The following is a 24636-nucleotide window of genomic DNA, read 5'->3' on the forward strand; positions in this document are numbered from 1 at the left end:
GCTGACATCACTATCCTTGTATGTTTTGGTTTTGGGGTTTTTTTTGTTTCGCTCCTTTTCGCTCCTGGCTTGGCAGCAGGCTCACCCCACTGATAGCTGTTCTGCAGCAGTGCTGGCTGGCTGAGCAAGGCTGGCTGATTTAAAACTGACGTGAGAGATGATGCTGTGTTCAGATCTAAAAGAGAGGGCTATGCACAGCTCTGTGCTGATGAGAAGAAACTGCTCAGATGTTACAGATTGGCAAGGAATATTAAGATACGTGCATTTGTACTCAGCAAGACATAGAAAGGAACACTGTGCTTCACTTGAAAGCTGGTATTATCAGACTCCCAATGTTAAAAGTGTTTGGTTTTGTTAAGCTATTTGTTGCCAAGATGAACCATCCTTCCCTGTGTCTGGATGTGTGTCAACTGTATTCCCCAAGCCGATCGAAATACCTGTTCAATTCTATTATCATGAGGACTTGTTTCTCTTATGCATCTAAATGGATACTGCTTAATACATTTTTCCATGGCTTTTGAAATTCTTGAAGTTAAAGTGATAACATTAAAATTAATGATGCTGGAATCTTTAAATGTGCTTCCTAAAAGATGTCAATTTTTATTAGCTCTGTGAATGGAAAAGGATAAAAAGAGCACACGTTTTAATATTTCATGGTCATGTCAGTGGCTTGTAAAGGTGTGACATAACCATATGTACAGAAGGAAGAATTAAGCTAAAAGACAGTTATTGACCTACAATTGTTAAGTGGGTCAGTGGTATAACTTGGAAACCCAGATTATTCTGAGTCTTGGTGTGCTGCATGGTAGCACTAGACCTTCAGATATGAACCTTTTCTGGGGAGGACTATTTAGCCTAGAAGCTTTTTTCTAACTGTTAGCTAAAAGACACTTCATACCAGCTTCCAGTTTTGTAGTAGTATTCCATGACATTAACCTACCTCTGAATCTATTCTGTGTCTCTAACACAATTATAATTTGGGATCTCTGGCAAGAGCCAGTGTAATTTGGTCTTCAGTTATGCAAAATCTGTAAGAAGATTTCAAATGTAGAGAAATCCTTAGGTTTTAGGGGTCTAATGTGTCTGGGTGCCAGCTGCTGCAGATATTGAGCATGGCCACTCATTTTGTAGTTCTCTGCTGGTGGAGGTGAAGGGAAGCCTTTTGCTAGGGCTGGTTGCGTGAAATTTCACATTAGAAGTCAGTTGGGTGCCTTCACGGATTTGAGACCTGTAGCTTAGCTTTTATTTGTGTGAGAATCTGATGTAACTTCTTGATGTTTTGCTTCAATGGGCTGTAATGGTTTTCTTCTATGTGTGTGTGGGGAGGCAGGCAGGAAGCTTCAAAAAAGAGTAAGTAGCTGTTGGCCTTTCAGGTATTGGACACCTACGCACACAGCACCTGTTGATGTATAGAGATGCAGGTTTGACTGCAGGCTGCTATGTGCATTTTGGCAGGAGCATTGCAACCAAGGATGTATGAGCTGTGCTGTAAAGGATGAAGTTCTTGGAGGCCTTCACAGACTGCAGAAGAGAGTCCAGCTAAAGCAGAACTGCAGTGGGGAGATCGGGTACAGAGCAGCTGTGGGTGGCTTGGGAGCATTTGGACTTTAGTTTCAAGGAAGGGCTGTGGGAGGGTGTGGGAGTGCGGGGCGTGGAGCAGGAGGAGCAGCCTTCCAGGCCTTGATGTGAATGATTCACTTGTGTTAAGAAATGTCTTCTTGTTGTTGTCCCAACCCAGATATGAGTACCACTGGGCAGATGGGACAAACATAAAGAAACCAATTAAGTGCTCTGCACCAAAGTACATTGATTACCTGATGACTTGGGTCCAGGATCAGCTGGATGATGAAACGCTATTTCCTTCTAAAATAGGTAAAGTAAATAAGTAAAACTGAACAATGTGTTTGGATTACAGTTGTACAGGAATATTCAAGTCTTATAACATTAAAAAGTCTCCTAAATGGCTGATGAGTAGGGCAACTTTAAAAGGTTACATTATATATGTAAAGGCATTTTTGTCTCTTGAGATAAAATTTGTGTGGTAGTACATGAACTCTGATCCATGTGTTAATAATAGTAATAAACCATCTATCACAATTCTGAATGCAGGAAGTACTGTTTCTATTAAATAAGGAACTGTGTTGATCAAAAGTGATGTTTTTTTCATTTTGAACAGTGGGTTGTTTCCTTAGAAATAAGGCAGAGGGTCTCAAAACCTTATAAACAGTAATTGGTACAAACTGAAAGCTTTCTGATGGCAGGAAAGATGTTTGGTCCTTGTGGGGATCTTCTCCTAGGTGTTACCTCCAAAGAAGTTGAATTGCATCTTTGATCTGAAATTGATGATAATTTTTTTCTTTTTTTCAAGTGAAGATGAAAGATGTATGTTTAAGTGGTTTCTTTGAGAAAAGTAGGAGCAAAATAATGACCGACAACCAGTTCAGAAATGGTAACAGGAAGAAAACCCTGCTTCTAGAGGCAGGAAGGATTATTTGTTCTAAAGCTCCTAACTGGCAGTTTTCCAGTACACCACTACTCATAGGCTTATGATCCGCTGTGGAAAAAGGAAGGGAGATCTCCTAATTGTTTTTATTTTGTGAATAGTTTCTGAAGCATTTGACACATTTGCAGTAAGCCTCTTCAGAGAAACAGGGCCACCTGTCAGAATCAAGTGACATTTGTTTTTACTTCAGAGTTAAGCAGATATGCAGAGAAGGCTGGTTAGTTTGTGAAGAAGTGACAAAAAGCTAGATGTTCCCAGCTTAGTAGACGTAAGCGTGGTTTATTTGCATTCTATAGCATTCATTTTAGTGTTGCAGGGTAGAGTTCAGAGCTGGGGTAGAAGTCCACTACTAATAAGAATGATACTAAATAGCTACAGTTAATATTAAAGTTATGTTCAAAAGGCTACATCAGGACTTGATCTTTCTTTAGCTGCAGCATATACTTTGCTGAAGACTTTTTTTTTTTTTCTTATAATAGGATGTATTTTTTGAAAGGTAGTCATTCAGAATGAGCCTTAAAGGCCACAATGGATAACAAACTAAACATGAACTTCCCATGCAATGCAGCAGCCAGCAAAGGAAATGTGGTGTATATGTAAACAGGGCAACTCAAGTAGGAGTATGAAAATTTTATTTCTGAGAGTTTTAAAGCATTGGTAAGATCAAGATTGGCCTACAGCATCCAGCTTGAGCTTCTGGCCTTCAAACAGGACTTCAACAGTTGGAGAGAGAGAGGGCAAAACAGCTTAGCTGACTGGGAAAACTGCTTTGTGATGAGAAGCTAGACAGGTTTAATCTTTTTAGATCGTTGATACGTATCTTTTTTTAGCCTGCGGATGTGTCAACTAAAGAGATTATTGTTCCCAGTAGCTGGTTGCTGTTTCCTAACTGATGTTAACAAAACTTGTGCACTGACAAAAGATCTGCTGTTGAAGCTGATTTTTTTAACCTGTCCTGGGTAATTTTCACTGAAATGACTGAAAGGAGCGTGTTTCGGAGTACACTAAGCAGGCAGTTAAGAAAGCAGTAGCCTCTGGCTAAGGGATGGTGATGAGCAGGATGGAGACAGGAGTCTTTTTGCAGGGCATGAGACAGGTGGAAGACAGCCTATTTCTGATTTCACTTTAGCCAAGAGAAATGTAAAACTTGACGGCTGATAGGAGAGGTGTTTTTTGTTACCTGCTCAAAGGTATCTGGTGTCCCTTGGAGTACCCTGTGCTATCTTGGACACACGCCCAGAGCTATTGGTGAGACTCTGAGCCTGCAGGAGTCTTTCCCTTTTCTGCGCTGGCAGTCAGAGGCCAGGCGAGTACTGAGAGGGCATCTCTAAGTGTATTAGGTATCGGTGTCTGGGTATCTGAATCCTCCCAGAAGGGAGGAAGGTCTTCGTCAGAGAAGGCTTTTTGAGGAACTGTACCGAGGCATAACAAATTTTAGTGCCTGGAAGTTGAAGCTAGGAGGGTTCAGCATAGAAGTGTCATCAGATTTGTTTTGAAAAAAGTTCATGAGCCACTGGTCTGCTGAAGGGAGAGAAGCCGTCCCTCTGGTCTCCCAAAGAGCTGCTTGTTGTGCTTCAGCCTAAGTATATTGTGTGACTCGCAGGTGAAATCGCTGAGTGAAATGGAACAGCCTTTCTTGTGCAAGAGAGAGGGTTGGGTTATAATGGTTTTCAAAATACATGAACATTACATGGGCATTTAAAAATAAGCCATCTGTTTTCTTATTTCTAGGCGTACCGTTCCCAAAGAATTTCATGTCGGTGGCAAAGACAATTTTAAAGCGTCTCTTCAGAGTTTATGCTCACATCTATCACCAGCACTTTGATCCTGTGATCCAGCTACAGGAAGAGGCACACCTTAACACTTCTTTCAAGCACTTTATATTTTTTGTTCAGGTAAGTGTGGCGGGAGCATGGTGATTACATTTATATTATGGAAAAAGTAGCGTATCAAAGTAATACCCCTTCAGTTCCTTAACAGCTGGTGTGTTTGTGGGAGAGTCAGTGCATCCAGGGCCCACAGATAGTGTCTTACTGTGTTCTGATGTATATTTACTGCTAGAAGCATTCCAGGAATGGAAAAGTTCTCAATGAAGCATTTGTTCGCTACAAAGTTGAATACTGAAAGGTGTTCCCTAGCGAATAATTCAGTAGAACAGTAATTCTTAACAAAAGAAAGAGGAAGGACAGTGTCTGAAGCTAGATTGAAAACGGTGTGCTTGCTTCAAAGCTACATTCCCCCCCTCTCTGTATAAAAAAAGAGCATCATCTTACGTTTCCTTCAATTGGTGGAAAAAGCTTTAGGCAGTTGAACGCTGCTATTCAGCTAATGGCAGATGGGCAGAAAATGCTGTAGTGGCTAAGCCTGAACTCGAAGAGCCTATTACCAAATAACTTCTATCTGAATAAGACTTCTCACGTGAGCTGCACATGTGAAACTTGGTATGTATGTCTTTCTCCTCACCCTTGTTACAGGAATTCAACCTCATTGATAGAAGGGAACTTGCACCACTTCAAGAACTGATTGAAAAACTCACCTCTAAGGACAGATAAAAGGAAGAGGATTTCTTGAAATCACTTGTTTCTTTAAGCAAGCGTGTGGTATTTTTTTTGTTAATTTGTTGGTTTGTTTTTTTTTTTTTTTAAAAAAACAAAAACATGTGCTGTTATTGATGACAGCCAAGGTCTACTTTCTGTGCTTTTCTTAAGGGAAATCTTTTATCTGTTAGTGACATGTGGTAAATAACTTTTTTTTTTTGTTACTTTTTGATTGTTGTTATTCATTGTGGAATTTTAGCAGGTGCTGAGCGTTTATAAAGGAAACATGCTTGGTTGGGGGATTGACTCTGCTGGTGGATGGGTTCTTGTATTGTCAGTGGTAGCCCATTCTCATGAAGTCCCTAAAAGACTTGCTTACATTCTCTAAGTGCCTTGGCAGACTCACTTCTGAGGTGCAAAGCACATACAATATTGAACATTGCTGGAAACAGAAAATATGGACTAACACCCAGGACACTTACTGATACTTGTTATAGAAAAAAATATATATGCTTACACTAAAAAAAAGCCATAACTTACTGAAATCAATGATCTCCAGCTTTTAATACAAATATTTGTCCTATTTTTTTAGAGATTAACACAGAATATTTCAAAACTAGATATTTCTTATAAAGGAAAGTGAAGTTCTAGTCACTAAAGCAAAATGATGAAGGTGGTGTCAAAATATAAAGAACCTGTGCTTAGCAAGTAGTTACATGTCTGTTGCCATTGGTTTTGGCTTTTCATATTTGCTTTTATTTTTTTTACCAGGGAAGCGTCAACTTGGGTCAGTCACTTCTGTTGAATTTCCTAGTGTTTGCCAAATGAATAGTTAGTTTGCACAAATACAGTTAGGGGAAATATTCAGTATATATATATGTAAAAATGCACTGGGGTAATAATAAGAAAAAAATCTGGCTTGAAAAATAAGTAGTGAAATGATGTAAGTTATGAGTAAAAAGCCTGGCTCTGTGGAGGAGCTCTGGTGGGCAGTGTTTTCTGTGGTAGAAGATGTATCTTGGAGGGAATGTAATTTCACGGACCACTTTGGATTAAAGTTAGCATTATGGTGTTCTACCCCATTTAAAATTGCAGCCCATCTCCAAGGAACTACAGCAGCTGGGTAGAGTAATAGGAATGTACCGGTGAATTTTTAGCAGGTTGTGATTTGGTAAGTGCATCTTCTATTCCTGCGAAAAGCTAATCAAAATGTGGCCTTCCTCTACCTGGGTTGGTGTGTTTTGCCTCTCTAGCCTTGTGTTTTCGCACACCAGAAATGAGAATCGCCTGTGAGAAGTTAACCTTTGGGATGATTTGCAGATGATGACTTGGAAATTGCTGCTGCGACTGTATCAGCCATGTTTCCCGTGGCAGAAACCCATATGACTAGCTCTCTTGTTTATTTATGGATTTTGTCAAAGCCATTTTAATTTGGGTTCAAAGAAATCTGCATTAGGTTCTGCAGCGTGCTATCCCACAATATTGCTAGTTGCCAAATACAGTATGCTAGGCAGTTCATGTTGCCAGGCTTTGCTAGATTGTGATTGCACAAACCCACCATTTTTAGCCCTCAATAACATGAAGGCTTAAACTGACTGGTGAACGCTTGACTGACTCTTGAACTTCAAAAATTTGCAGGTGAAGCCAAGGTTAGCATATGACAGAAAAGATGAGCTTACATTTTGTGCGCCTTTGCTTGACTGAAAATGCTGAGTAAAGTGGAAAACTGTGCAACAGCCTGTAAAATATGTCAGTGGCCATTAGTATAGCCAGCTGATAAACTTCTGAGTACAGTAATAAAGATGTACTCATTTGGGAGACTAGAATTGCTACTTTGGAGTTAAAATGATGTATTTCCGAAGCATCTGAAGCTTATTTTAAGAACTGTGTTAGCTTCAGTATAGCTAAATATTTCATAGTCTGCTTAAACTGCTTCTTGAAGGAGCAGTTTACTGTTTTTGTTACCTCTTCTGTGTCTCATTTATTTATCTGCCCTCCCTTCCCCCCATCTTGAGAACAATTGAGAGAACCTAATATTGAGGCAGAAATAGGCATTGTGCACTTGTTTCACTGCTTATTATTTAGAAATGGAAACATGGAGTGCTGCATAGTGAGGAATGGTCATGCAGTGGTGTTCAGACTGAATTTAGGTTTGGCTACACTAATATTAGGTAGAGAGGCTACTTGCAAAACACCTGCAGTTTAGCATTTGTAATTAAGACAGTCCTTGTCTTCATTCGAAGCTTTATTACCGTTCAAGAAAATGTAGAATGTGTTTGGCTCCTTTGCAGATCAATGTCATTGCCCATTACAATCTGCTCAAAGAACAAGTGAAATGTTCAGTTATCCTTATCTTTTGGCTTTTTCTACATCACAGTGAATTACACAAGTTTTCTTAACGTGTGGCTGTCAAAGGAAAGGACTTCTATATTGTGTTTTTCTTAATGTCAAATCTTGGGGTTGGGTTTGAGTTACCACAGTCCACACCAAGTCAAGCTGATGATGCAAAGAGAGCTTTCCATCAAATGTTTTAACAAACTCCTAGTTTAAGAAAGGTGGAGTAAGGCCTTACCCCTTCTCAGCCAGTAAGGATCTTGACTTTCCTGTGTGCGTACACACATGTCGGAGGAAAAGAGGGGAAATACTTAATGTGTGTTGCTTCTTGAGGGAATTAGGGGTTGGAAAAATATGCACGAGGCAAAAGCAAACAAGAAGCATGAGCGCAGTTCCCTTTGGTGAGTTGCCTCTGACTGAAGTATTTGCCCCAATGCTTTTGTCAGTCCTGCTATTCTGGCAAACATGGGATTTCCCCATGTGATTCTGTTGGCCAGTGGAAGAGTCAGTCTATGCTGTAGCCTAAATGCTGCTGCCTCGAGTCTATTAGGAGGCTGATAAAAAAGAAGGAGCTCCCATAGGCAGAACATCTCCTGTTGAAGGATCAGAGAAAAAGCATGCCTCTGGTGTGCTTTATCCTTTTTATGTGCTGTATGGTGCGTTTGGCAAGGTACCTGGGAATGCAGTACTGCCACGGACTTCGCACATCATTGGTGATGTCTGCAGCTGCAGGACCATTTTGAACAGAGTGGCACACCAGACATCTGAGCTGGACATCACTATATGAGCCTGGCTTGGGAGCAGTCGGGTGGCGGTACTAGCTTTCAGTGCAGGGTTGGAGGGCTGTCTTTGTTCAGAAGCGAGTAATGTAGGAGACACTAGTATTTTCAGAGTTACAGAAGCGGTCAGCATCCACCTGACTATGCAGAAGCAGCTTCACTCCCAGATTTGAACTGTCGATTTTAAACAGACTGTGGTCATGCAGGAAGCTGAATTTAAGAACATGATCTTACACAACCTTTTGTGCATGCTGCTATCTGAGGAGTGTTAGTGACTGAAAACTTCCAGCTACAGAGGCATGAAGAGCACTGTGGCTGCAGTTTGATAATAAAAGTCCTGTAAACTTTGCAATGAAAACAGCTTTGCTGAGTTGAGTCAGTGTTGCTCAAGAGGCTGCGTGTGGATGTTCGCTGTGCTGATAACGCTTACTGGAGAGGAGCCCTTTAATCGGTGCTAGAGCTCATGTTACCGCATCGCAGCAAGAACATGAGAGTGAAAATGGCAGTACCCTGCTCCAAGGTGCTAAATAGGAGGTACCTTCCTTTAGATTTCAAGCTGTCTCACTGGTTTAGTGTCATGTACCAGCAAGAAACTCAAAAGAAAATTATTTAGAAGTGAGGATTTGCTTGGAGTGATACCAGTGCAGTAGTTCTCGTTTTTGGCATACTTCAGCTCTTGAAGGTGTGGTTTGGGTTTTGTTTGTTTGGTTGGATTTTTAGTAGACAATTTTAGAAACTCAGAGGCATCTGCTGCAGTTTGTCCAATCAAGATTTAGAATGTATTATGTAAAAAAAAAAAAAAGAAAAAAGAAAAAAAAGTCATATTATATGGATAGTGTATTTTTTGTATTTAGTGTCTGGCAGTAGAAAACACCTTTACAGAATAGTTTCTAGGCATGTAATAAAAGCTTGGAGATCATGATTTGCCTGACAGCTGTATGAACACATTGTTTAATTATACAACACTTGAAATTAACGATATTTAATATATGTATGCAGTGTTTGGGATTTAGTATCCCTATGCTGTATATATTTGCAGCTTTTAGTTGTGTGGTTTTTTTTTTTCTTCAAAAAGGTGTGGGACCAGAAGTTGATGTGCGTTTACACTCTTGAAGTAAGGGCACATTGAAATGCTAAACGAAAGTTGCCATGTTGTACAGATGGAATCTGGATTGAGTGAATGTGTTTATAAAACAGTGCATCTACTGGGGGAGAAGGGGGAGGGCACCCCCTCAGCCCCCAATAAAACCCAGAGAGATGAACCCTGAACAAACCCCATGTTGTTCTAGGTTCATGTTAAAATGGACTCGGTTATGTGTCATGAGTGCTTGGAGACAAAAACTTCCAGCTTTGTTGTCATTGGGAGTGGACAGTGCTGGTAGGGTTCAACCAGGCTGGGTTGCCAGTACTGGCTGAGGCCTCCCAGTGTAATAGGGTCCTTTAAATTCTACTGTTTGTGGTGGTTTTCAGCTACCAGCACACTAGACCATGTAGCTGATTTGAGTGGTAACTTCAGGAGGTCATCTACCTCGAGGTGGGATGGGGCAAACTCTTAAGTTCGTCAAGTTCAGCCACTGTTGCCAGTGTTGACACTGTTTAGATGGTGTGGATACAGCATGTTCCCAGAAGTAATTTTTCAAGTCTTTCAAATTAAAGTCAGGGATACAAATTCATCATGCAAATAGAAGATAATGCCACATTCTGCTGTTGCAGGTAGCTGAATGGTAGCTGAAGGAAGAAAACAGGTTTCTAGAGGCAGATGGCCTGTCTGCAAGTATCAAGCTTCTTTTACTGGTTACTATGCAATGTAGAGCTTTTGAACTTTTGCTTTTAGTTTAAGATGTAGAGGAGCACTGTCCTTATTCAGTATTTAGGAACTGATCACTCTCCCAGTCTCCCTGACACTCATGTAACAGGTAAGGATATCTACTTGCTGCTATGGACTGTACTTACCTTTCAGTTTATTCCTTTCTGTTTCTTGGACCCTGCCCCCCTTTCCCTTGGATCACCAGATACAGTTTTTACTGTAAACACATCCTTTTTGGATAGCTGTTCTTGTTCTTGCTACCCTCTCCCCCCTTCCTACCTGCCAGAGTGCTGTATTACTGTATATAAACTGCCCCCTTTTAGTCAGAGTATTTAAAGAGCTGCAGCACAAACACAGACAACTTGCTTTCCTTTCACTGAAAGATTCCCTGTTACACTGAACCTTGTTTCCTTCACTGCTGATATCAGTTGTCTTTTTTTTCTAAACCGCACTACTAGAACCACTAGCAGTTTTATGGATGCCCACCGTCTTTTCTTAGTTATCTTCTAAGATGAGACTAATGTTGGTTATTTTAAGTGTTAAACCTTTTTATTTTCCTGCTTGTCTTATGTTTTTCCTCTTGCCAGGTTAAGATTGCAGTCTAGGTAAATATCAAATCAAGTTTTTTGTTTGAAGAACCAATTCCCTAAATTGTTCATAGAGTATTGTATTTTTAGGGGAAATTAATTTTTATAGCCACTAAACTATACTCATTATTTTTGTACGTTTGCAACTTAACGACATTTTTCAGAGATGTGTCGCGGAGGGAACACTTATTTTCATGGCTGTTTTACTACTTTGGTATGCTGTGGTTGTGTTGCTTTAGTACCTAGAAGCACATACCTTGATGTGCAGTGGAAGAGAGAGAAGAATGCAATAAAAATGAATGAGGTTTCAATAAAAGGCCATTTTTGAAGGCAAAAAAAAAAATTACAAAAGCAACACTAACATTTCCTCCTCCTTTAGAATCCTACAATATAGAGGAGAAAATGTGGTGTAAAAATACAAAATGCAAGATGAGCACCCTTACTGTAAGCTAACTGTGCCAATATCGCTTCAGTTTGTAGTCACTGATTGATATTTAGTTTTAAATGAGAACAGCTTTTGATTAAAATAAGAAAAGTTGAATGTCTGAAAATCTGCAACATGTTTATTTGAGAGTTGTAAATAATGTATACAGATTGTTGTATGTGATGGGACAAAATATTTAAATTCTAGGGTTTTTTTTTCCAATAAGAAACTGAAGGCTGTTTATAAGAGAAAATAAATAGCTATGTTTGACCATGATTGTCTTTATTTCCTTCTTGAACCCATTTCTAAATTACTTTCTACTTGTGGATAGATTTTTTCTGTATATTGTACACATACGAACATTACACATACAAATTAGATATTTTTTTTGTAATTACCTTGTCTGATTTTGTGAATATTTGTATTGCAGGCAGACACAATAGCAATAAAACAACCTGATACCCTTTTCATTTCCTTGTTTCATGACCTGAATTTACCTAGCAGGGACAGAGCATGGCATGGGATTTCCGATAACAAGTTTAGTGTCATGTTAACTGCATCTCAGCACTGACCCTGGGGTGGTTTGGTAAGCTTTGCCATGAGAAGAGCGTCCTGTTGCAGGGCTTTTGGCCATGCTCGGCAACACAGGTGCCTTTTCCTTTCTTTTCTTGCCTCCTCTCCTCTCCCTTTCCTTTTTTTTTTTTTTTTTTTTCCTTTCTTCCTTCCTTCCTCCTAAAATCCGCCTGTGATCCTGACAGCTGCAGCGCGCCAGGTTTCCTACCTTCCATCTCCATCTGATTCCCTCTGCTCGCACCCACTAACCCCAAAGCCCCCCCATCCCACGGTAAGCCACCTCCTGTAGGGTGTGTTGGCTACGAGTGCCTCGCTGCTGTGCCACTTTCGGTCCATGTGAGGATTTCTCCCTGCTCACTTGGCCTGTCGAGACCCGGAGGGCCTCATGCCGTGGCGGGGATGGGGAAGCGCATGGCAGGTAGGGCCGCAGTAGTGCCTTGGGTTTCTCAGCGCTGGGAAAGGCTGTCATCTCCTTTAAGCCCAACCTGTGTGCGGCTTCCAAGCTATTTCGAGAAGATTTTAGACATAAATGGTGGCGTGTGGGCACCACACGGTCACTTCGAGGTGGCCTCTGCCCCGCTCCGGCTGCCCCCCTGCGTTGCGAGGGCCGGGGTGGCGCCCGCCCATCGATGTGCTCCTCGTTCCGCAAGCGCTGCCTGGATCGGCGGCGCCGAGCTCGCCCACCCACCCTGCCGGCTGCCCGCCGAGCGCGCCGCGCTGCCGCCGGGGGCGGGGGCCCCTCGCCTTTGCTCCTAGGCCCTCGCGGCCACCCGTACGCGGCGCCCGTGACGTGGGGCGGCTCCGCGCGCCAAATTCGAAGGCGGGTGCGGGCTGGGCGCGAGCGCGGCAGCCGTTATTTCCAGGGCGGGCGGGCGGGCGGGCGGCCCCGGTCCTGCGCCGGCGGGCAGAGCGCGCTGCTCCGCCGCCATGGCCACCCCTCCCAAGCGCGGCCGGCTGGACGGCAGGATCAAGAAGGTCGCCGTCGAGGGCAATATCGGTGAGGCGGGGGCGGCGGGAGGCAGCGCGGCCCTGCGGCCTGCGCGGGGCAGCCACCCCCCACCCCCGGCCGGGCTCTTCCCGCCCTGGCGCTGTGAGGTGGCCCCGGGAAGACTGGGGGCACCTTGGGAGACCCCGGTCCCCTGGACAAGGCGTGTTGTGCCGTCAGACCTATTCATAACTTGATAAACTTTGTGCTGATACCGAAGAAATTAATGCTACAAACATGACGAGATTTTTTTTTTTGGGGGGGAGGGGGGAAAGCGCGTTTTCTATTACATTTTTAAACTTTTTTACCTTTTTAAACATGCGTTGAAGTCCTGGGTAAGACTGCTGCCGCGCTTTTCCTGATTGTAGTGTAAAACTATGTAAATGCAGAGTCAGGTCAAACTTGTAATGCTCTGTACTCCTGCTAACTAACAAGAGAAGCCTGTTAAACTGTTCTAAAGAGCAGGAAAAATTATGGGCTGCTCATTATGAGATACACTCCCCCCCCCCCCCCCAAGCAGCTGTGCTTAAAATTGAGCTCATGAGTTGTCAGGGTGTCCGCTTGTTTACTGGCACATACTGTGGTGGTTGATAGCTGATTGCACTCTGTCAGGTTTAAGTATCTCTTTTTTTAAAAATTTCCTGAGCTTTTTTTTCTGTTAGCGCAGAAGTCATCAATCTGCAGCTATAGGAAGTAATTAATAATGCATTTTTGTATCTTCATTTGGGAAACCATTGCTTTTGCTTTATGTTTCTTTTGATATTGCTTGCCTTTTTTTTTTTACCTTCCTAAAATAACAAAGCAACTTCATGCTTGAGGCTGGACTGCTAAGTATCTTCAGATATTTAAAGACTTGGTGTTCTGACTGCAAACATAACTTTGTAGAACCAAATAGTTGATCTGGGCTGAGACTTGTCATTATTGATTTTTGTTAAATTGGCTGTGGTCGTGTGTGGTACAAAATAAAAAAGGAAAACCCTGTTGCTCAATTAATTGATCTGTGGTTGCCGATATGGTCTCTGATTCATGTTTGTCATGAAGTCAAAAGTACATGGAATAAGTATGGGACTTGGAACCAGAGCTGTAGTTGTTAAATAATTACAGTGTCGTTATTAAATAACTGCCTTTCTTCCCGAATGCTTCTCTATAGCTGCAGGGAAGTCGACATTTGTGAATATTCTCAAGCAAGCTGATGAGGAATGGGAAGTTGTTCCTGAGCCTGTAGCTAGATGGTGCAATGTTCAGCAAAACTCTGAAAAGGATTGTGAGGTATGGTAAAAGAAACTTAAGGCGAAACTTTTTTTTAAAAACAACAACCAACCAGTCAAATGTTCTAATTTCAGAAGACCAATGTATCTGATAGACTACATATTTTAGAAAATGTACATGATAGCAACACTTCTGCTGATTCTTACAGTGATATTTGTGTTCACGTTTTGTAGTTTGCTTAGTGTATTATAGAATAAATGTTATTTAATATCAGGTTGTAAATTATGAAAGTGGCAAAAGCCCGTTTTATTTTATGTATAAAAGCAAGGGACAGAAAAAGTTAGGCAGAAGTTACTTTTAGCAACTGTGAATCTTTTTCAGCGGCTAGTTCTATACGTTTTATTCCTTACTGGTGAAACTGTAAGGGTCTTGTGACTTACGAAATGTCACTGCAGCTGTATCTTCTCTACTTGAATTATAGATTAAGGGGCTATATCCTGGCTAGTGGAACCAGGCTGTGTCCCCTGTCCCTGGCAGTCCTGTGCCTGCTACGACTCTTCCAAGCAGTTCTCAGGCACGGTTTGGGCAGCAGGATAGGCTGAGGACTCTGCCAAAAGTGCACTGCATGTAGCTGCCTCCTTTTGGAGGCTTAGAAAATTCAGTGCTGTGGATATTGCTCTTGTCTGCCCCTTGGCTGCAGTGTCAGAGCATGGTGCTGCCCCTGTTTGGTGTGCTAGTGTAAGTATGGTTGCAGGGAATTAAGAGATGAGGATGAAACCTGGAATTCCAGAATCTTAATAGCTATCACCTAGGCGTCGACCTTATCTCTGTAGATTTTTTTTTTTTTAAATGTGTCTTTATTTGGATTTGGTGTTACTGTAGTAAAAAAATTCAGACAGAAGTGGTCACCTTTGGTAGGCTGTGTTTTCAAGTAAAACTGAGACATGCAGCTTGCTCTTTCCATGAGCTTTAGCAGCAGTCTTGAGGTGTTTGATCTACCATGTGGGCTGAGAGAGATTTCTGTGCCTGGAGTCTGTTCTGAATCTCCCAGGTAAGATCAGATATCTTAAGATGCTGCATCAGCAGCTGTTACCATAGGAACTGTAATTAATAGATGGGAAATCAAAATGAGCTCAACTTCAAATTTATGTTCCTTAGAGTAGAAGAAGCATGGATTTTTCTGCATTGCTGTTGACTTTTTGTACTGAGAGGATATTGTTCTTTTGTTAAAGTAGGTAAATAGTGGTGAACGTGTTTTGGTACTTGAGCATTTTGTCATTGTAGATTGCAGGGAGTTGCTTGTTCAGCACAGTGCCGTAGGAGGAATAACATTACTGGCATTTGTGTCTTATATTACAAATAAGGTTCAGAAGTAAATGATGTGATTGTAAACCTGAAATAAAGGCTAAACAGCGCTTGTACCTTGTTTTACCTTGATCGTCCACTATCTCAACTTAAAGGGTTGCTATATTTGTTTAAAACCAGGAGCTGACCACATCGCAGAAGAGTGGCGGAAATGTGCTTCAGATGATGTATGAGAAACCAGAGAGGTGGTCTTTCACTTTCCAGACGTATGCATGCCTCAGCAGGATCCGGGCTCAGCTGAGGTCCCTTGATGGCAAACTCAGAGAGGCGGAGAATCCTGTGGTCTTCTTCGAGCGATCCGTCTACAGTGACAGGTATGTTGGACTGAAGTCCTTAAAGTGAAGATCAAAATTCTCCTAAGTAAAATGCATAAATAAATAAAAAGCAGACTGTGACTGAGTTTTGTAGCTCCTTTCATCATAATTTTGATACTGGTGAATAACAATAACCTCAGTAAGTGGTTTTGTCTTGCTCTGGGGTGTTGACTGTAAAGTAAAATTAATGGTTTGTGGGTTTATAGTTTTGTTGCATAACCTTGATATGTAGTTTCTCATTCTTTGTGCGTATGTTTTTATGATTTGTGTATGCACGTTTCCCTTCAAAGAGAAGAGCGGAGTAGGCATCAAGAAGAGTCATGAGTGATTTTTTTTTTTTTTCCTTGTCACTTAGCCTTGTTTTCTTTTATGGTTCTTGAAACAGGTCTAGCTAGTTCATATTGCCGTACCCCGTGTTTCTGGATTCGTAAGGTCAGATCTGATAACTAAATCCCATTGCATAATCCTTTAGGTGTTCACTGTGTTCTAATATATCCTAAATAAATGACCACAGCGTACAAAGCAGTGGTGGTTTGTAGATTATTCCTGAAGATACCTGAACTGGAAATCATAGAATGGTTGGGCTGGATGGGACCTTGAAGAGAACCTAGTTCCCACCCCACTCCCACAGGCTCAGGGACACCTTCCACCAGCCCAGGCTGCTCCCAGCCCCGTCCAGCCTGGCCTTGAGCACTGCCAGGGATGGGGCACCCACAGCTGCTCTGGGCAGCCTGTGCCGGTGCCTCGCTGCCCTCACGGTGAGGAATTTTCTTCCTAACATCTAATCTAAACCTACCCTCTTTCAGCTTAAACACATTACCCCTTGTCTTATCACCGCTGGTACCACTTTTTGTGGACACTGCTATGGGCAACCGTGATCAATATAGTTATAGGATGGGGATACAAGCTGTCTGTTTCCAGTCTAAGCCCATGTTAGAGAAGTTACAGAATCATAACACTCAACTTCTTTTCCAGTTACTGTGCAGTACTTCAGGCAAACAAAGCAGTAACTGTGTTGAAGCTAGTTTTTGTTGAGGTAACTGTTTTGTGTTCACAGGTACATCTTTGCAGCTAATTTATATGAGTCTGATTGCATGAATGAAACTGAATGGACTATATACCAAGACTGGCATGACTGGATGAGTAAGCAGTTTGGTCAAAGCCTAGCACTGGATGGGATCATTTATCTCAGAGCCACTCCTGAGGTGAGGAATAAAAATTTATGACCATGCAGAGAATGAGAGTAGATGTTCTATGCCTTGCCTGTAAAATTTGACCTTTGTCTGTGCTTCCATAGTATTTTTTTTCTTAAAAAATACAGTGTTTAACTATGATTCTAGACTTTTTTTTTGATAAAATAATACGCTTGCAGTCAATTCGAATGAGGTCACAATTGTGTGTCATTACATAGCACTGTATCTGGTTTTGGTATTGCTCTGAGTGTCTTGGGCAAGGAAATGGTTGAGAAATTCTCTTTGAAATGTAATCTTAAAATCTTGAGCAACCCTTATCTTTTGTTGTAGAAATCTCAATGTTTAGAGTTCCGTTCAGATTGTAGTATTCCCCTGAAGACTATAATACTTGAGTTATGACTGATGCAGTCTGGAGATACTTAAGATTGTTATTTCAAATGTAGCCTGTGTATTTTTAAATAAAATGTGATGATAATGATTTTCTAGTTATAAAAAGAGAACATGTGACCAGAGCAAACCAGAAAATACTACTGGAATGAAAGAAAAAAAGAGGAAAAAGTAAAGAAAAAAATAAGAAAAGAGGAAAGTACAAAATAGCTATAGGAACATTGCTGTTAAAACAATTCATAGTTAATATCACAGCTAATTTAGGGTGCATGTGTGTGAAGCCCTTTTACCTGGAGCAATGGAGCTAAGACAGATGAATGCACCTACAGTATGTGAGGCTTTGTGGCAATGCTTTGACTTTTGGGCATTTAATGTTTTTTTTAAAAGGAGAGGACAAGACAATAAATTTATCTTTTGAGTATGAAACCTACACAAACAAGAGAAAAATATCAGGGCTTAGAAGAGCTCTAATTGCAGTAATTAACTTACAGGTCACTTCCATACTTCCTTACTTCCATCTTTCAGGCTTTCAAATTTATTGTAAACAACTGTGTAATGTAACATGCTAGAGTTTCTCTGAGGGCTTTTCTATTAGGCTTGCTGTTGAGGTCTTTCTGTGCCACTTTAGTCAAAAACCTATATTTAAATAGCAAAGTGCACCAGATGAAGCAGTTTTCATTGGTTTGTTACTGAGGCTTTGGATGTGCTCAGAACAGGAACAAATGATTTACTACATTTGAAAGCTGGATTCCTAAGAGCCAGGAATATATAATGAGATTTTGAAATGCTTGTCTGTGGTGGCAAATGGATATTTCCATGCTCTTTTCATGCAGTACGCTGGTACCCCTTCATTTAATAAAGAGCTTGTTTGTGACCTTTCCTTGTAGTGGAGAAATAATGTGTTACATTTCCTTGGGTCCTTCTTTGATTTTTGTGTGTAGTTTGTGGGCTCCATCAGCTGAACATGGCGTGGTGTTTCTATGCTTATAAGATAGCTGGCAAGTTGAGTATTCATCTTTGGCAAAGAGTGGCATACTGAGCACAGTAGGAAGGGTTGGTAAAAAAGACCTTCAGCAAGCTAGACTTCCTCTGTAGGTCTGCAAAAACAACCAATTTTTTTTTTGAAAAATCTTTTACCTTTAGAAATGCTTAAATAGGATTTACTTGCGTGGAAGAGATGAAGAGCAAGAAATTCCCATTGAGTATCTGGAGAAGCTTCATTACAAGCACGAAAGTTGGCTTCAGCACAGGACATTGCGGTAGGCTTTGTTTAATGGTTACTTAAAGATGGATAAATCTTTGTAAGGATGTTCCATAGTGCTTTTTCCACCAGTGAAACTTCAGCTTTTTATATAGATAAAGTTAAACTCCAGGAATATTTCTATGTATCCTTTCTTAGTAGTACTGCCTTTATGGTATGTTAATTACTGCAAGGACGTGCAATGTGCCCTGAATTTTCTTCAGCTAGAGCTCTGAATAGGAGAGGGTTGAGCTAAACTAATTTTAATAGACAGTTGAATTTCATATTAGGTGTTGGGGGGAGCAGAATATTCAAGAATCAATAATGGATCCTAGGAGCCACATGGTAAATTCATTTTGCTTTATATTCAGAATTCATGGCTGTAATTTATCTATGCAGTTCTTTTCATGGGATTCTTAACAATGAAAATGCTGACAGGGGCTTGAATGATGTATACTTTTTCCAGCTAGTAATATTTTCTTTGTTCCTATCCCAATACAGAATGGATTTTGAATATCTTCAGGAAATACCTATTTTAACGTTAGATGTTAATGAAGACTTCAAAGGCAAAAAGGACATATATGATCACATGACTGAAAAGGTAAAATTTCACAAGTAGATCAAACTGATGATTTAGGTTTATTGCCAGCACATCAAAATGAATTCAGGATACTTCTTGCATCTGAAAGTGTAGCATTCTTTGAAGTCAGACTAGACTTAGAACCTATGATTCTTCATATTATTTATTACATAAGTTTTCCATTAAAAAAAAAAGTAGGGGGGAAGGATGAAATATTCCAGGGTTGTTTGAGAAGGCTTTCACTAGTAGTTTTGTTTGCAGATTTCAATTTCTAATTTAAATAACCCTCAACTATGAAAGAACTGTTACTTGCTATGTTCTGCTTCTAACATTGTGCAGGTATCCTAAGAAATGTGATGGAATTGGCAGAGAATGAGGGTAGCTGTTGAGGGAGAAAAAAGGCTGCATAGGTCTGAGTTGGATGTCCAGGGTAAAGTCTTCCTTACATTAAGTGTGAAAGTGTCTAACCTAGTGGGCTAGTCAATAAAAGAACTTCGGCGCCAGGTACTGTGAAAATACAGTACAAAACCTTTATAGTGGAAAACTGAAGGATGAGTTGGCTGAACTTGCAGTTGAATTTTAATCTGAAGCACTAGGCCAACGGCAAATGGTTTAGGTTTGCAGATACTGCTAGCTAAACAAAAGAGAGTATAGGCTATCCTCTTTTCTGTTTAGCGTGTCACTGCAGTGGGCAGTACAGCAAATGCAAATAGGGTTCCTTTGCTCTAAAAATATACTTCACTGTATAATCATCTTTCTAAAATATTTAGGTCATGGGGTTACATTCAGATAATAAACAGTCTTAGAGCCTGCTGCAATACTCCTTATTTTTAGTCTTGTTTATTAAATTAACACTATCATTAAAGTTTTTTTCCCCTTCAATTGTGTTTACTAAAGTGTTACTCAAAATCCTCCCCAAAAGCAGTGGTCTGAAACTTCAGGGAGTACTTTTCAAATGTAGCCTTCTACTTTGTTTAGGAAGTAATACAGAATGAAAATGAGAAGTATTTTTTAGTTTTATTTGGAGGCATGGAAAAAATGCCTATTTGATACAAAAAAGAGTTCAAGTTGAGGTTTCTGTTTGTGTTAAGATCTAATCCTTAGCACAAATAAGTGTAATATTGATGGTTTGGCCTAGCTGTAAAATACATATTTTTAACTGCTCAGGTGATTGGTATTTGAATCTTGATGGGATTCAGCTGAGGACAACTTGACTTTTATTTGAGTAGCTGCAACAAGTTACAGACCTTAGCAGTGCACAATTGGCAATAAATTGTTTACCTCATGAGAAAGGCAGCTTTGTCCTTTGATCTCCGTTTATCCACTGAGAAGTAGAACTGTTCACCTGATTAAAACCAGTCTTCATGGTATTTGCTCTTTTAAACCTTGTTAATTGATGGAATGACTGGACCTTGCAGCTGTGGAGTGAATGTGCTTCCCATGTGTGCCATGAGATAAGGCCAAGCTCAGGCACCTAAATAAGGATTTTGGAGGAATTGACTCCTGTGTAGCTGTCAGGTTATCTGGGAACAGCCTAAGCCCTGTGTTTGCCTTATTTTTTGGCGTTTCCTAAGTGGAGTTGCAGAACTGCTACAGTCTCCATGAGGCTGGGTGCTCTGGCCTTTAGCGTATGCTTATGTCCAACAGGGACCAAAACCTGTAGGCTTCCTTCTCACCTCTGTTGCGATGCTCACTTTCAGAGACCTGTCTTGAAACTGTGCCTAGTGTGTAAATTGTGATAGTGTTCATCATGCGGTGTTACTGTTGCTGTTTTTGAAAGTGGAGGGTAGCTTTCTCCTGATACCTTTCAAGTTAGAGTATTGGCACAGTTATGTGTTCCCTTCTCTACATGAAGGGATTTGACCTCTTCTTTTCCTTCCACCTTCTTGAGCCCTGAACTAGGAAGGGAAGGGTCACAGCTGGAGAACAGGATCCAAGATCTATTTCCATTTCACATCAAGAATTTGGACAAAATGTTTACAGATGTGCTCTGTGTGTGAGAGCTTCTGCCAAAAGAAGAATACCATGTTCTCCATAAATTGTCGATTCCTTTCTAGCTTTTGAGTGGACAGAGAGGTAAATGCTCGCAGTTCAGGCTGTATCACAGTGTAGTTGCTAGGATGCTCCTGGAGCTAAGAGGTAGGAGTTGTGTGCCTAGGCCTTGTATTCCCTGGGTCTTGTACCCTCTGGGTTTTTATAGTTTAAAAAAGATGGCCCGGCCCTTGCTGCCACCTCCTCCTCCCCCCACTATGCTTTAAAGGGAGGGAGTAATTATTCTTTTACTTTTGTGGACAGGGAGCGAAGGGGGCACAACAAAAAGGCACGTGTACTTGTGGCAATAAGTGTGTTCTCAGCGTGTTGTCTTCCTGCAACCTTTGGTAGTGACCTGAATTGAAGATGTTAAGTGACTACACGTATAAGCATAACGCTTGGCATGCTGCTTGTCTTGGTTCCAGTTTTCATACAGTAGCAGAGATCGTTTGAGGTGCTGCTGTGCTGGGTCTTGGTGCTTTGTGTAGGATTGTGGATTTCTGTCTCAGGTTTCTATGTAGCGTTCTATGGACCAGAACTTCACCATTAATTTTTAGGTAGCTGTAGCCATTTGAGCCACTCTTCAAGTACTGGAAATGAAGTTCAGCTTCAGTTGAACTATTGTTCTACAGTATCGGATATTTTTGAGTACTATGGTTTTTCTAGGTATTGTTCTATCATAAATTTGCCAACCTCAGATTCCAAGGAACATACTATTTAGCTGCATTGGGTTGTTCATTGACATTAATAAATTAACAGTGTTCTGGAGGTGAGTGTGACTTGGTATTTTCCAAGGGGCAGCTTTTCTGAGGTTGTCATTATCTCCCTTGTGTTTAGGTTGGACCTGCTTTTAAGACAGTTCACTTGTGATGTAGGGCAGTAGTTTAGGACCACAGGAGGAATGAGCATCATTCCAATGTGTGTGTCTCAGCACCTGCTAAATTACAGGTACCATCGCTGAAAAAGTTCTTGATGGACAAGAAAGGACATAGCATAAGATTATTTTTCCCAGTTCCTGCTTCTGTAGGTTGTAGTTAAGCACGAAGCAGTGGAGAGGTGTGTGTAGTTGCTGTATACTTCTGTTAATAAATACTTAGTTTGATTGACAATATTTGTTTCTTTTTGCAGGTCAAAGAATTTTTGAGCACGTTATAATCCTCTTTGAAGCGCAGGCAGAGTCAAGCTGTTCCAAACATCTGTGTGATCAAAGTCTGAAGTACAGCTTCTGCTTTTATAGAAGGCCTCTGGAGAGGCAGGACTCAATCCTGTTGATATAATTGTGAGGAACAAACAAACTTTGTGAATAGGGAAATTATTAAATACATCAGTAGGTCTGTTGAGTATTATATTAAGTAACACACACAGATTCTGAAGATACTAGAATTCTGGGAGTTCTCAAACGTTGTGCCTGTTTCTAATCAGACAAATAAGTTCTTCTGGAGTATTCTATTGTATTTTTAATTTATTTTGTGCCCAGTAGCTATTTAATTTTCAAGAAGGTAATGGGTTTTTAGATCTCTTGGTTTTTTGTTTTGTTTTGTTTTTTGGGGTTTTTGTTTTTTTTATAGTGGAATTGATTCGTAATGGATGTCTCATTGTTCTGAGGAAGAAAAAAACCCAAAATATTTCTGCTGGTGAGGGAATTTTAAGATAACCCAGAGTTTTATATTGTAAGGTATACAAAAAAAAGAAAGTAATTGACAAATTTGATAGGTGAAGTTCTTCATGGAATGCACTGAATTAAAGGAGATCTAAATATGGCTGAAATTCTGTAGATGCCAAATGAGATTTTATATCTTACATTTTCAGTGTACACTGCAAACTACGATATTGAGAGGCTTTAGCTATTCGTTAGCATGTTTGGGGTTTTTCCAATTTATTGTTTTTTCAGCTCTTAATAAAACAAAGCTGGTTTTTGTTGCTGGCAAGTTCTCTTTTCCTGTAAAGGACTATGTTTTATTGATGGGTGCCATAAAAGGAAGAAGAAAATTTTGCAAATGGCCTCCATCTGTAAATGACGTCTTTCTAAACCTTTCCTTAGTCACTTTTTGGATGTCAGAGGAGGCTTCCTACTTTTGTTCCAGTTTCTCCATTTGTTTACTGGGCCTTCTGGGTGCTTATACAAGATTCTGCAATATTGGAAGCAGGCTGTCCTTTCTCATCTTCTTGTAGTAAGAAGGGGGGAGACCTCTGATGGAATAGCTGGTGTTCTAGTGCATCTTGTTTTATAATCTGAGCCACTTTTGTTTCAGGTGCAGAAAATACAAACTATACAGGGCACACACCTTAATACTGTGGTTTTGAGTTGCTTAGTTCTGCTTTAAACATTTCTGAATGAGTGCACAGTGGGCTTTTGAATGCAGAATTTTATTGTAAAGTGTTTTATTGTCTTTTGTGGTGCCTGTGTTACCTGTTAATTTGAGATTAAATTTCTTCCTTTGTGGTTGCAATTGTGTTGGTGTTCTCTAACCGTTGAAAAATAAAAGTGCTTGGAAAGACTTTTTCAGTGCTTAATAGTGTTGGCTCCCTTGTCTCATAAAAGAAATCATCTTGTGGATGGCTGGTACGCAATAGTGGTACGATGGATGAATTTAAGATAATGGATTTTCAGTCTGCTGTAGAAGTTCTCTAAGATTTCTGAAATGCTGTGACTGGCTTCAGACTTCTTGTGTGTGGGAAATGAACTGATGGGATAGAGACATGGGATTACATAAAATGTATCACATGTATAACTTACTGATCAGTAGGAATGTGTTGTATAACATTGATGTTATAGTGGAATGTAGCAATAGTGTGGTAGAAAATCTTGTTTTGGACTTCCAAGGTTGCCTCGTAAAAGGCAGGATTTTAAGATGTTTGCTCCAGAAATAAATTGTGGTGCAACGGATGAAGATTCAGTTGAGATTTATTTTAAAGACATATTAGATGCCTTTAAAATATTCTTGGCAACAGTCTGAACAGTAACGACTAACAGTGCAATTATTCCTACAGTTTCAGCTGTCAAAATTGTGGATGTAATTACAGGAATTGGAATGACAGTGCTCATTGCAAGGAGTAAACAAGTCTGAGTTCTAATAAAGACTTCTTTTTAAACCCATCACAGAGCACACAGAAATTCTGTGGCAGGTTATCTGCATCCCGTTCCAGAAAGCTTTGCAAAATCTCTGACTGCCAAGTTTGCGTTTGAAGGAGCAAAGTCATGACCGATTGTTAGAATGTTTTTAATTGCTGTGGAAAAAAACCAGTAACAAACCCAAAACACACACCCCACCCTCCCCCATGCTTTTCAGGGCTTTGAAAGTAGCTGGGCTGAAGTATGTGAAGCTGCAGTTATTTGTATGTAGGACAGATGCAGCGTAAACAGAAGCGGAGATGTCCTTAGCCTGTTCTGCCTGTGTGTCAGCTTAAACTTCACACCTCAGACTTCCAAATTTGTCAGTATTCTTTTCTTTGTTTAAATCTATTCCCAGGCTACCGCAAAACAGGACTGTTGTGTTGGTTTTCTGCGTATTAGAGAGATGGAAGGTTTCTGAGCTGCTCTCTGCTGTCTGGTGATGATGTTGTTTCAGTCTTTGAATGCTGTGCCCTTTTCTCTTCCCTTGGGTAAGAGATCCTTTGATGGAACTGGCTAGAAATGCTTGCTTGTTTTGATCAAGTCTCATCATGATCGGGAAACAAAATGGGTATGTGGGGTTTGTTAGGTTTTTTTACACTTGGGATACAGATTAAAATACTGATTGGTAGTGTTTTAATTGCTATGCAAGTACACGTGTGACCAGTGGACATAA

General features: G+C 40.6%; 3 protein-coding genes across 4 annotated transcripts in view; all 3 read left to right on the forward strand.

The window, feature by feature from the left end:
• Positions 1-11441, forward strand: part of MOB1B (MOB kinase activator 1B) — a 44720-nt gene extending 33279 nt beyond the window's left edge. For both annotated transcript variants that reach the window (XM_055700706.1, XM_055700707.1), the window contains exons 4-6: positions 1739-1872; positions 4235-4398; positions 4978-11441. In XM_055700706.1, coding sequence (XP_055556681.1) covers positions 1739-1872; positions 4235-4398; positions 4978-5055 — 376 coding nt within the window. In that variant the 3' untranslated portion in view covers positions 5056-11441. The remainder of the gene's footprint in view (positions 1-1738; positions 1873-4234; positions 4399-4977) is intronic.
• Positions 11442-12258: 817 nt separating this feature from the next.
• Positions 12259-23347, forward strand: DCK (deoxycytidine kinase). Its single transcript, XM_055700705.1, has 7 exons — positions 12259-12541; positions 13680-13798; positions 15224-15417; positions 16475-16622; positions 18141-18256; positions 18739-18838; positions 21977-23347. The coding sequence occupies exons 1-7, from the start codon at positions 12472-12474 to the stop codon at positions 22001-22003; spliced, it is 774 nt and encodes a 257-aa protein (XP_055556680.1). The 5' UTR covers positions 12259-12471; the 3' UTR covers positions 22004-23347.
• Positions 23348-23495: 148 nt separating this feature from the next.
• The window catches only part of SLC4A4 (solute carrier family 4 member 4), a 236856-nt gene continuing 235715 nt past the window's right edge, over positions 23496-24636 (forward strand). Inside the window, exon 1 of the mRNA XM_055700701.1 lies at positions 23496-24282. The gene's annotated coding sequence lies outside the window, so the exon portion shown is untranslated. The remainder of the gene's footprint in view (positions 24283-24636) is intronic.

The sequence above is a fragment of the Falco cherrug genome, chromosome 1 (genome assembly GCF_023634085.1).
Source record: "Falco cherrug isolate bFalChe1 chromosome 1, bFalChe1.pri, whole genome shotgun sequence".
NCBI classification, from domain to species: domain Eukaryota; kingdom Metazoa; phylum Chordata; class Aves; order Falconiformes; family Falconidae; genus Falco; species Falco cherrug.

What these genes read in the sequence shown, in the direction of transcription:
- DCK (XM_055700705.1), top strand. Translation starts at nt 12,472, where the DNA reads ATGGCCACCCCTCCCAAGCGCGGCCGGCTGGACGGCAGGATCAAGAAG. An exon ending in ACTCTGAAAAGGATTGTGAG is followed by an intron (nt 13,799 to 15,223) that starts GTATGGTAAAAG and finishes GTTTAAAACCAG; the next exon opens with GAGCTGACCACATCGCAGAA. An exon ending in ATGATCACATGACTGAAAAG is followed by an intron (nt 18,839 to 21,976) that starts GTAAAATTTCAC and finishes TTCTTTTTGCAG; the next exon opens with GTCAAAGAATTTTTGAGCAC.